The sequence below is a fragment of the Gigantopelta aegis genome, chromosome 1 (genome assembly GCF_016097555.1).
Source record: "Gigantopelta aegis isolate Gae_Host chromosome 1, Gae_host_genome, whole genome shotgun sequence".
NCBI classification, from domain to species: domain Eukaryota; kingdom Metazoa; phylum Mollusca; class Gastropoda; order Neomphalida; family Peltospiridae; genus Gigantopelta; species Gigantopelta aegis.
The window spans coordinates 18,506,958-18,520,136 of record NC_054699.1 but is presented as its reverse complement, the minus strand read 5'-3'; the positions used below and the strand labels follow the sequence as shown (position 1 = coordinate 18,520,136).

General features: G+C 35.9%; 1 protein-coding gene across 1 annotated transcript in view; it reads right to left on the bottom strand.

Moving 5' to 3' along the window:
* LOC121371543 (zinc finger protein ZIC 4-like) overlaps positions 1–12,478 on the bottom strand; it is a 33,245-nt gene extending 20,767 nt beyond the window's left edge. Inside the window, exon 1 of the mRNA XM_041497520.1 lies at positions 11,332–12,478. Within this exon, the coding sequence (XP_041353454.1) occupies positions 11,332–12,193 (862 nt within the window). The 5' untranslated portion in view covers positions 12,194–12,478. The remainder of the gene's footprint in view (positions 1–11,331) is intronic.
* Between the last annotated feature and the right edge of the window lie 701 nt (positions 12,479–13,179).

Below are 13,179 nucleotides of genomic sequence, written 5' to 3'. Positions count from 1 at the left end.
ACGACAGAATCAGCGAGAAAGAGAGAGAGAGAGAGAGAGAGAGAGAGAGAGAGAGAGAGAGAGAGAGAGAGAGAGGGGAGAGGGAGGGGGCATACAGACAGCGACGACAGAATCAGCGAGAGAGAGAGAGAGAGAGAGAGAGAGAGAGAGAGAGAGAGAGAGAGAGAGGGGGGGGGCATACAGACAGCGACGACAGAATCAGCGAGAGAGAGAGAGAGAGAGAGAGAGAGAGAGAGAGAGAGAGAGAGAGAGAGAGAGAGAGAGAGAGAGAGAGAGAGAGAGAGAGAGAGAGAGAGAGAGAGAGAGAGAATTGAGAGTCGCAGTGATACATACACACAGAGTGAAAGAGCCACGCCATGAAACTGATAACAGGATTCACCTTGCCCGTGAAATGTGATCGGTTAAGACAAGCTATCGGTTCGTAACGAGATAATTAATAATCAAGTAACGTTAATTACGGTGCAGCTAATTTTCTAACAGCAGTAATTCGCCGATAGCTGCGCTTGGCCATCCCGTTAGCGTGGCAGGCGAAACGTGTAGAATGGTTTATGCCAAGCCTTATCCAAATAACTCTCGTGTCTTCAGAGGAAAGTGTTAAAATGGGAGTGCTTTCACGGGATGTTCAGTTCATGTCATAAAGTGCCTTCATTGCGGTGTTCAATTATTGTCAAGTTAGTGTTAATTGCACTGACTAAAAGACTGAATATTAGCAGATTAATCAAAATATTGGTTGTTTAATTAATCTCACAGAACATGCTATTATCTGATTTTGAACCAAAGTAATGTGATTTTGGTGTCTAAACGTAGCATTGTGAATTTTAACAGTCGCAAACGTTTTTTGTTGTTGAAATAAACTACTGTACAACATCGAAGATGTTTACTTTGTATATGTTCATTTTCATTTCAACTTATTTTCGTGCTTATATATCCAATTAAGGTTCAAGCACGCTGTCCTGGGTACACACCTCAGTTATCTGGACTGTCTGTCCAGGACAGTGAGTTAGTTGTTAGTTGGTTAGTGGTTAGCGAGAGAGAAGAGGGTGTAGTGGCCTTACACCTACCCACTGAGCCTTTAAGAAGTCACTCTGGATTGAAGCCGGTACCGGGATGCGAACCATGTACCTACCAGCATATGTAGTCCGATGGCTTAACCACAAACTTATTACTTTAATTGCTTGCTGCTTACAATTTCTTGTAGAATGATTGCTGTACATTTATGTTTGTTTATTATTCGTTTTTAATTTTAAACGATATCCAGTTTATTTACTTACGCACGTTGATAGATAAAACCTCATTGCATATATTTACACATTTCATGGTCTGCTGTATACTAGAGTATATTACTTGTAACATGGAGTCTACTAGTATTTACTAAAATATTTATATACAAATTCTAATTTAAAAGTTATGTTACCCAAGTGTTTAGTAGAGGTTATTTTATGTGTACACATTATAATTATATTTACATGTTTTAATAATTATATTTAGTGACAGTTGGTGCATTAATGGTAATTTTTCAATCCGATTATATATATTAATGCACGTATAATGTCTTCCGTCTGGCTATATAGAATTTGCTGTTGTTTATTTTAATTTTAATTAAAACACTTTTATAGTTCAAATGTAGTTGGTTGGTTGTTGAGTTGTTGTTGTTGTTGTTGTTTGTTGGGGGGGGGGGGTTTGGGGGGGGGGGTCGGGGGGGAGGGGGGGGGGGGGAGGGGAGGGGAGGGGGGGGGAGGGGGGAGGGGGGGAAGGGGGAGGGGGGGGGGGGGAGGGGGGGGGGGAGGGGGGGGGGGGGGGGGAGGGGGGGGGGGGGGGGGGGGAGGAGGGGAGGGAGGGTGGGGGGGGGGGGGAGAGGGGGGGGGGGGGGAGGGGGGGGGAGGGGGTTGTTTTTGTTAAAAATTTGAACAAAAACGTTTATTATAACAGCTGAACACGGGGGTTTTGCGGATTTATTTATTTTTTATTAATTTTTTTTATTTCATAAATACTACCATTTCATAATAATATTTATGTTACAAATACCACACTTTCATAACCTCATATTTTTTCAGAGATATCATATTTTTATAAGGCGTATTCCATCAGCACGCAGAATAAAACCATACAATAAATTTTCATCAACGATGAACAAGTTTACTTGTTTTTTTTCTTTCTCTGTTGGTATAAGATACGTCTACATTGGCCCGGCAATTTAGACCTGTGTCTGTTTTTCTAGTTCCTTCGTTCTTTGGGAACTTTTTTCTTCTTCCAAAACGGGCGCTAGCTCGACGCACATATTGAAAATATTAGCGAAATGTGGGAGGATTTTCGCTTCACAAAACTGACACTTTTTGCAGGCCGTCATATGCACAAACCATCGGGATGGCGGGATGGTAAAAGCATTTTGCGTCGGGTCGCAGTTGATAAATCCATTTGGAGAGAAGCGAGTGTCGATTTTTCAATGCGTTCTCACTTGAAACGAACCAACGGTGTGGGGTCCCGTCACCCTTACCCTCTGTAGATGTAGGACAGCCATTACCTCACCCTGGGGACTGGTAAACTCGTCTGCCGCCTCACCCTGAGGGAGGGAAAGTTGCGGAACAAATGTTGGTTACCGGTTACAGACGACGTCATTGATATAAATATGTGTGTAATATATATGTATGTAAGTATGGCTGCGTTAGTGGTATTATCCATTTAAAAAGAAAAGAAAGAAAAAAATCAAAGGAAATATTTGTTTAACCAATCTCGGTTAAGCCATTGGACTTAAGGTTCGTAGGTCTTGGGTTCAAACCCCACTACTGGCTTCAACCCTGACTGAGTTTTACCGGTTCATTCTGAAGGCTTGAAAGACCTCTACACCAACATATTCCTGTCTTGGACGCAAGGGCTTGCTTCGCAATAACTTGCGCCCACGACAGGCGTGCACTACAACCGCTTGCTCCGAATGTGCACGTTAAACCCTCTGACCTGACCTGACCGACATCTCTATCACCAATTACTAACTGCTAACCATTAACCCTTTTGATCGAAAGACATACAAAGTAGTTGAAGTGTGTGTGTGTGTGTGTGTGTGTGTGTGTGTGTGTGTGTGTGTATGTGTGTGTGTGTGTGTATGTGTGTGTTCCCAGGACAGCGTGTTTGCCCAATAATTGGATATAAACACGAAAATTAATTATGTAAACATGAAAGATGAATGATAAAGATGAATGATTAATTGAATGAATGAATGAATGAATGAATGAATGAATGAATGAATGAAAGAAAACTATTTAACGACACTTTAAAGCATTTTAAAATACGGCTATTAATTTCAATATCTAACATATGTTTATTTGGACACTTTGTCGAGAGAATAAATTATTAGTGGTTTTACATTAACATCAAGTATATTACATAGCACACCACTTGAAACTTGCACACGAATAATTATCCTTATGCACACGAATAATTATCCTTTTAAACGGCACCCTTTAATTAATATACGAATCTACAACGCCAGAAATTTAAAAAAAAATAAGTTAATTTCCCTTAACATCATTTGCAATGTAGTAGCATTGTTTTTAAAACCTGAGGGTCACCAAGTTTGTTCTAACTTTAAGGTCATTAATAAGAATGACTTTATATTATTCGGATTAACCGCGTGTGTATCTATTTCTCTGGGATGTAATCCGCAAATCCGTTCAAATCTTTCCGCGTTGGCGTCGTGGCATTCGCCGCTTTTTTAAACAGAACAAGCCGGTTTCACGTTGTACCAGCATGTCTTTTTCCATCCATGTCCATTTCTGGAATCTATTTCCCGGGTCACGCGCACGTGTCACGTCGTAGAGAGCCCAAACATCAGCTCCTATATTTTGGTCGCTAATGGATTCTCCAATTCACCAGCTCCAACAACAACTAAAAACAAAAACAACCCCCCCCCCCCCCCCCCAAAAAAAAAAAAAAAAAAAAAAGAAAAAAGAAAAAAGGCCTCTGATTGCCACATTGAATTCAGTTTATCCGTTCCGAGTGAAGGGCCCACGAATCCCACTTGTAAGCATCACAATGTGGTTTATATATCAACACGTCCAACGTCTTCCCCATCTGCCGCTATCACCGCCTCGTTGCTCTAAGATGTAATGTGCAAACGACGTGTCTGGCGTTATAGCATCGTTTATCGAGATGGGAAGCCGGAATACCGTTAAAGACTTTCACATGTTCAACGTTTTAAAGTCCATCGCGAAACCGAGCTCGTCACTTCGGTGGGAATATGCAGTATTAGTTGTATTTTGTTTGTTTTTGCACATATGTTAATGCAGTACTAGTAGTATTTTGAATATTTTGACACATATGTTAATGCAGTACTAGTAGTATTTTGAATATTTTGACACATATGTTAATGCAGTACTAGTAGTATTTTGTATATTTTTGCACATATTTTAATGCATTATTATAAGATTTTGAATATTTTTGCACATATTTTAATGCAGTATTAGTTATATTTTGAATATTTTTGCACATACTTTAATGCAGGACTAGTAGTATTTTGCATGTTTTTTTGCATTAATTTTATTCAGTATTAGTAGTATTTTGCATATTTTTGCTCACATTTTATGCGGTACTAATAATATTTTGCATATTATTGCACACATTTTATACTGGTACTCTGGGCTAATTTTTTGTTGTAATTCCGTTGAGAATGTTGCTGTTTTGACTGCCAATATTACAAAATTGTGAAAGTAAATTGTTTCATGTGTTTTTAGTTCGATGAGCGAGAGAGAGACACACACAGTCAGAGAGTTGAGAGAGAGAGAGAGAGAGAGAGAGAGAGAGAGAGAGAGAGAGAGAGAGAGAGAGAGAGAGAGAGAGAGAGAGAGAGACGGGGGGGGGACAGAGACAACGAGAGAGAGAGACAGACTTGATAATATGCAATTATCGCACCAGAATTATGCAAGCAAATTTTTTATTACAGTAACACTGAATTGTAAACATTTGCATTACAATAGTAACAATTAAATACAATTATTTACCTTACAGTATAATGCAGTTCTATATTGAATTATTTATTGATAGTTGATACAATATATTCTACAACTACATGTATTTACATTCCAGTAAAATTCGAGAGAATTTACATTACATAGAAATAATTATACAATAATTATAATTATTTAATTATCGTGTAATTCTGATATAATTCATATTGTTATACTTTATTACTCAAGCAAACGCGGAATGGGGCCGTTGGTTTTTTAATATGACACAAATATATGAAAATATATTGAAATATATGCAAGTTGTTATTATTATTTTATTTTTTTGCATTTTGTAAGCACGCATACTTTTGAGGTAGTTAATATTTAAATTAATGTCTTTATTTAAATGTTTGTGTGTGTGTGTGTGTGTGTGTGTGTGTGTGTGTGTGTGTGTGTGTGTGTGTGTGTGTGTGTGTGTGTATATATATATATATATATATATATATATATATATATATATATATATATATATATATATATTCGTGGGGTTTTTATTGACTTAGTTTATTGTCTTTAAATGTCGTTGGAACATTTGAATTTATGATTACGGTTCGATAACAAAACAAAATGTAATGTAGAATTGTATCAACATGTTTTAAAGAAAATACAAATAACTAAAACAGTTTACCCTAAACAATAACGTACGTAATCAAATAAAGTCAATCAATAAATATATACATTTTTTTTTAAATAATATTTTGTTTTATTATTTATACACATAGTAGTAATATTATTTAAAAGAATCTTGGTCTTTTAACCAATGAAAAAAAAAAACCCATGAAATTACATTAAATGTTTTTTTAAACACAATTCGTCAATTATTGGAACAATAACTATTATGCTGGTTTGTAGAGCATTTGGGTTGCGGTTTCTGTCGTTTTTATCGATGTACATGTACTGTAGTCAATTGCAGTTTCTGTTTTTTCTCAATGCTCCTAAAATACAAACTGTGCGACAATTGTTTACATTATATTTCTGACTATATAAATGGCCGTATTTCGATTTTCACCAGTTGAATATTTCATCAAAGGTTTAAAAACATTGGTTAGATAATGGGATGATATAGTGTGTATATTGCACAGGTGGTGTCGTAATCGAGAATGTCCCCCCATGGGAGATCGCGGGCTACCGTAGTCAAAGAATTAAATATTCATGAAATGCATTACGCGAAATTAAAGGTAGTAATGTTAATAGGTTGGGTCGCCACGGATAGAAAACCCACAGTTCTTTTGCTAGTTGAAGTGTCGAACTGTTGCACCGCAAACATTTATAAAACTGATTATTTATTAATTAGAGCTTTTCAAGAGAAGTTTGAATTTTTTTTTAATAATATCTTCCTATAAATATTGTTGTTGTGTTGATTAACATTTTAATAAATGTTGAATAGCAAAGGTAAAGAAATTACGGGATGTATAAACATTATCAAAATATAAACCATAACCGTTACGGCTGACGATTTCCTTTTAAATTAAATCCCAAACAAAGCAGCCCTCACCCTACCCACTACATACGGAAAAAAGCGAACTCTAATTTTCAATGAATTGTATTATATTAAAATGCATCATTGCAGTCATTACATATATTTTAATTACATAGATTTTTTCAAAACAAAATTATCAACTCAATAAAATAACAGCTTTCTAAAAAAATAAACTTTCTTTGTAGACAACTTGTATTAAATATACAATTCGAAAACATCTAACGTTATCCTTAAATATTTACTTAACAATTTTAAAAACACATTCTCTCCTACAGAAGCTTTACTACATGCCTGAACTCGTGCCCATGGCGGACATGCTTGAGCATTAAGTGGATGTGTAGTTGTAAATAAAGCATCCCACAACCACAGAGTTTAAGCAAGTAGACAGTTGTAGATAAAGGAAAATCACTGATGCTAATTTTAACATTATAACTTTAATAACACAATTTACCGCGTTAGTTGCCATTGGTTAAAAACAATTAGAAACTGTTAAATATTAATTTAAAAAATAATTATACTTTTAATAAAACTAAATAAAAGCCACAACAATAACGAGAACGACAAAAATATGTTATAAGTATCATATAACCTAATGTTTATTACAATCGAAGGTAATATAAGTCGATTTTTCTCAATTCAACTGATTTTGACATATTGAATTTAAATTCAAAACGTTTTCAGACGTTTGAACTCACGTGGTGTTTAATCCAGTTATATTTAACATTACGTGAGTTGTAGTACAATTATATTCAAATTCACGGGTTTAGCGTTTTGAAGGTCGATTAAACTTATATAATATCGACCAACCAATTATATTGTCAGAATGTTTTATTGCCGCATTGATTATGTATACAAATCGTTTATTAAATATTTACCAATCAACAAATCATTTCGCTTTACATTCTAGACATTTAATGGGCTTCCATACTGCTATAACATTGCTAATACAATTTCCTACACATATTCATTATACGTAAATAACGTATATGACGATTATCGTATTGATATTTCTAGTATTTTCTTAAAGTGTATTACAGGTTTGTAGCTTAACTAAACTTAGTGTCCATTTTCACGGGTTGAAACTAGGGTCTGCGATTTTAACACCTGAGATTTTAACTCTAATATCACCAGTGGCAAACGATGTGTGTCCTTAGCCCTTTTAAAGACACTTAGAATAATTCTTAAATAATCAGCGAGAAACTGTAATTAAACTACAGTTTCTCACTGATATTTAGCAAGTATTTTTTAACAGCATCTTAGATCATTGGATTTTAATAGGATAAAAGATATGAATATTTATCCTATAAAAGGAACAGAAAAGAATATTTTTAAAATTGTATTCTTGATATTATCTTAACATTTCATGTTTATTTTAAAAATCTACTTACAAGATTTGTTTTGTTTTGTATTGTTTTGGTGTGTTTTTGTGTGTGTGTGTTTTTTTAGTTTTTACCGTAAGGCCTTCAATTTGAATACCTTGCCTATTAGACCGGTTTTCTAACAGCATTTTGAAACTGTTACTGACATTTATATTTCTTTTCCAAAGCAACTTACAAGATTATTTGTTTTGGTTTTCTTTTTTAACCGTAATGCCTTAGATTTGAATACCTAGTCCCAGTAGAGCCGTTTGCTAACAGAACATTATCAAACCTACATTCTTGTTACTCTCTTTGACATTTTATATTTCTTTTCAAAAGCAACTTTTAGATATACAAGATGTATTATCTTATTTTCTTTAGCTTAAAGCCTTAGTTTTGAATATCTGCCATGCCAAATAGTTTGTGATGTTTTTTTTCTTTTTTCAAAACCAGGAAATTGGATTTGAACCTGCCAAGATATCGCATTTCGGCGTTGTCAGTTTCACGGGAGAAACCGATGGTATAAACGATAACTGAATTATCAAATTATCCGCGGATTCAGCTAGTAGTCTGGCTGGATCCTGCGCGTGCTATTATATTTCATGTTGAAATAACTGTTTATAATGTAGGCTGGAATGTATTGTTAGATTTTATCAAATTACACATATTTCGTCTCTGCTTCGACATTTTTTAACTATATGGTTTCGAAAACAGCCCTTAACAACATGGTATAATATCGCTACGAGTACATTCAATGTTTAACAAATTTAACAGCTGTTCTTAAAAATATTAAAAAGAAATAAGTAAACATTGTTTTTCTTATTTTTTTTTGTTTTCTTTTTCTGTTTATTGATAGTAGTAGTAATATAGCAGCATTATTAAATTATAACAAAATTTTCGAATTAATTATCATGGTTATTTTACCAATGCTTTATTATTATTAATATAACTATTATTACAATAATGGTAATACTACTATTACTACTATCGTCATCAACATCATCATTATTTTATTATTATCATTGTATTATCATTATTACTATTATTATTATTAAGATCATTGCTATTACTGAAACTGCTACTACTACTTTTATTGCTGCTGCTACTGCTGCTACAACTACTACTACTTTTACTACTACTATAATAATATTACTACTACTACTACTATTACAACTACTACTACTGCAATAATAATAATATTATTACTACTACTACTCTTACTACAACTACCACTACTACCACTACTACTACTACTACTACTACTACTACTACTACTACTGCTACTACTACTACTACCACTACTACCACTACCACTATCACCATTACTACTACTACGATTATTATTATGATCATCATCACCATCACCATCACCATTACAGATTTCTATATTACTATATTACCAACGGATATCTTGACTAACAGCGTATCTCTCACCTACTACTCATTAAAATATCACGTTTCCCCCACACTGCAATAAGTTTTCTTAATTTATTATTCTAAGCCTGTTCGTTTCATCCGGGCTTGTAATTCTGCAGGTACCAATGGGGGGATAAACGAGCGCGAATTTTTTTTTAAAAATATATATCTCGTAGAAACAGCTTTTTCTGAACGTTGAAGAAAATGAGAGAGAAAAAAATAGCCATATGATGTAACGTGTAAGTAAACACGATCGAAAACACCAGAGAATTAGACGTAGCTAAGAGTTAAGCACCATCCTGGGGCAAAACAAACTCGGGGATTCTATTTAAATGTAGACAAAAAAAGAAAGAAAGAAAACGAGAAAAAAATAGAAAGAGAGGTAGATAATTTCGGATACGGTCTTTCAATTGTATAAGGAAGTGAGAATTTCTCACGGCGTGCTATAAACATATATTGTTAAACAGGCGGCTCGTATATTTCTGGATCATTTACGACTGTGTGTATACATTTCTTTGTTTACTTTTAGTATGTATCATTTACGCTGTGGTAAATACCTGGGAAGTGATATTTGCAGAATGATACTTTTATAGAATGTATTACAAGACAATATGTATTATATACACGAGGCTAAAACATGTTATAACACTCTTTAAAACGTCGTGTTAATAGATAACTTTATTCACACAAAATCTGTTTAAATTTATTTATAATGTTCCTTAAAACATCTTTTAACATAACTTTTTCTCACAAAATCAATTTACTTTTGTTGTTATAACAACATAACTAACGTGTTTTAAAATATGAACTGTGTTGAAATATTTTAAAATAAATAAACAATAAATGTTAAAAGGTCAATGTTTGAATATTAAAAATGCATGCTTAAATTGAACAGAACAGACACTGATATTAATATATTATAAACTATATTAAGACATCAATAATTAACTTTAACTTTGTCTTGAAAACTGCAGAATTGTAGAATATAGAAAATTATATTTTTAAGTTTGTTTGTTCTTTTGAATTAAATTTTAGATTGATAAACAAATAATTAAAGTTTGGCTTAAAATTAAATTATTATTGTTGTCTATAGTGTTCCGTGTTTAATATTTGTCTTACCCAACTTCGTATTAAAAATATTTTTACTTGTGTAAACAAAATGTGTTTACGTTGTTTGATAAACATCGCATTCGCCGATATCTAGTGGTCAATTTAATGAGACTTTGTCATTGAATAAACATTCTCTATACTATTTATATTTGCAGTAAAATAAGTTTTCAAATAAAAACCTGGTAGGAATTGTTATTTTTAAAAATATGTCTTATATTTGTATTGTCATTATAGTATTTAAATATCATTATCTTATTAAAGAAGTTAATAATACATTCAATTAAAATATATGTATTATATTTCATTTTTATTGTTGTACTATTTAATTTTTGTATTTTGATATAAGGGTTAATATTCAATCAATTAAATTATGTTTGTTTTTTATTTATTATATTCTTTAACTTATTTGTAAAACAAGTTAATATTTGTTCATTACTGGTGGAAAAAACACAAGAAATAAAAAATAATATATGTGTCATTATGTGAACAAAATATTCCTTCGATGTTTACCCTGCTGGATAAAATACTTAAAGGGAATTTAAACTATGTAAACAAATATGTGAACAATATATCTGTTCGATGTTTAAACCCCTGGCAAAAATATTTTAGTTCAAGGAATTATAATTTAAACTATGTAAACAAATATGTGAACAATACATATGTTCGATGTTTAAACCACTGGCAAAAATATTTTAGTTACAGAAATTATAATTTGAAGTATGTGAACAACATATCTGTTCGATGTTTACACCGCTGGGAAAATAATATTTTAGTTAAACGAATCATAATTTGAAATATGTGAACAACATATTTCTTCGATGTTTACACCGCTGGGAAAAATATTTTAGTTAAACGAATCATAATTTGAAGTATTTGATCAACATACTAGTATTTGTTCCATGTTTACACCGCTGTAAAAGAAATATATTAAAGGAATGATAATTTGAAGTATGTAGCTAGCTGTACAAACCTGTATGTGTCCGTTTGTGAATCTTGAGGTTTTCACTCCTTGCAAACACTTTGCCACATCCAGGAAACGGGCAGGGGAATGGTTTTTCTCCCGTATGAACACGAATATGATTAACTAGTTTGTACTTGGCCTTGAAGGGGCGCCCCTCCCTGGCGCAGTTCTGCCAGTAACAGGCGTGGTCGGTCTGCTCGGGGCCCCCCACATGCTCCACGGTAATGTGCGTCACAATCTCGTGCATCGTGTTGAAGGTTTTGTTACAAGGTTTCCTCGGCTCCGGTTGATCCTTATCGAACCACATGCACGAATGTTCCTGTTTGATAGGGGGCCTCATATACCTGAAAAAGGCTCCCGGCCCGTGGGGCGCCATGTTCATATGGTGTGGATTCATGTTCATGTGGTTCATGTTGAAGTGGTGCTGGGGAGGGGCGAAGTGATCGGCCCGGGGGGCGGACATTTGGTTGAACTGGTCAGTCCGTGGGTAAAACATTTGGCTGTTCACGTGTCCCGGGTTGTGCTGGCTCTCGTGGAGTCCAGGAAACAGCACGTGCCCCGTCGTCGGGTCCGGGTGGGCGGCGTGCAGCCCCCCTGTCGACGGCACAAACATCCCGTGGGGGGCAGGGTTCGCGTCGTGGGTAGGCAGACCCATGTCCCTGCGTCCGAACAGAAAGTCCCTGGCGGCGTACCCGCCTCCGTGAATCGAATGAGAATGATGGAGCCCGTATCCGTTGGCCTGACCGCCAAACTGATTCGCCTGTCCGTGCATGCCCCCTGCCCCGTCCCCCATTGGGTGGGGCGGGCTCAGCTTCAGTGCCCCCGGGGGTAGGTGAGGCGTGTGCGCCGTGTCCATAAACGGGTTGATCATGGTGGCAGCGGTGGGATCTCTGGTGACTGGCGACGTAGATGCTGTGATTCTCGGAGCGTCGTGAGGTGTTTACAACTTTTTACAACGCTAGCGGCGGCAGCAACCCTGGGGCGGCGGCAGCATCAGTGCGGATATGTCCGAGGAGACGGCGTGTGGGGAAACTACCCTGCACCGGCGGGTAGCGTCGAGATAAAGTCACCTCCGTAATCAACTCCGATAAACTCGCTGTCAGAAACTCGCTGGTTGGCCCGCAACTCGCAAAACAAAGTGCTTAGAGCCAGTCAGATGTCGGTCGAAAAGTGTTGCATAGTCGATCCCAAGCAGTGGCCTTGTAGAAATCGCAGCGGGACGGGCGGAGCCACTGAGAAGCTGATCGCCGCTCCGATTGGACGACGCGTTTCCAGATTGACACCTCGCGACCAATAACGCGACGGGAGGCCACGCCCCTATTGGAGTCCGGCGTGTGCCACGCCTCTTTCAAAGTCCGGATTAGAGCTGTCAATCTATGAAATATCGCACGACGCCCGCTGAGAAAGGCTTGTTTTTACAACAGTCTTCTGCGGCGCTCAAGAAAAGGGAATGAACCGACTTTTGGAGATTTCGTCAAATTCCGCTGAGGGTTTCTCTTTTTTTCAGTGACGTTGGGCAATCGGCTGATTGAACGCGAACTTTGTTCCATCAGTGTCGCCCGCTAAAAAGGGCGGCACGAGACACCAAAAACATCGGCGCTCGTGCCCAAGTGATTTTTCGCTGAGCGAAATCACAACTTATCAATATCAGTAGAAAAATGACTGTCATGCTTGATAAACGGAGAAAATTGCAAGACGGACATAGACAAGGAAATAGACAAACTTTTTGCGGTAAATTAGAAAGCAACTGTTTGTGGTTTAACAATAAATTAATTAACTCTTCCTTAATGTATTTAAAGTGCATCCTGTGCAAAACAATTAGCCGATATATTAATAATATAGAGATATATATGTAAT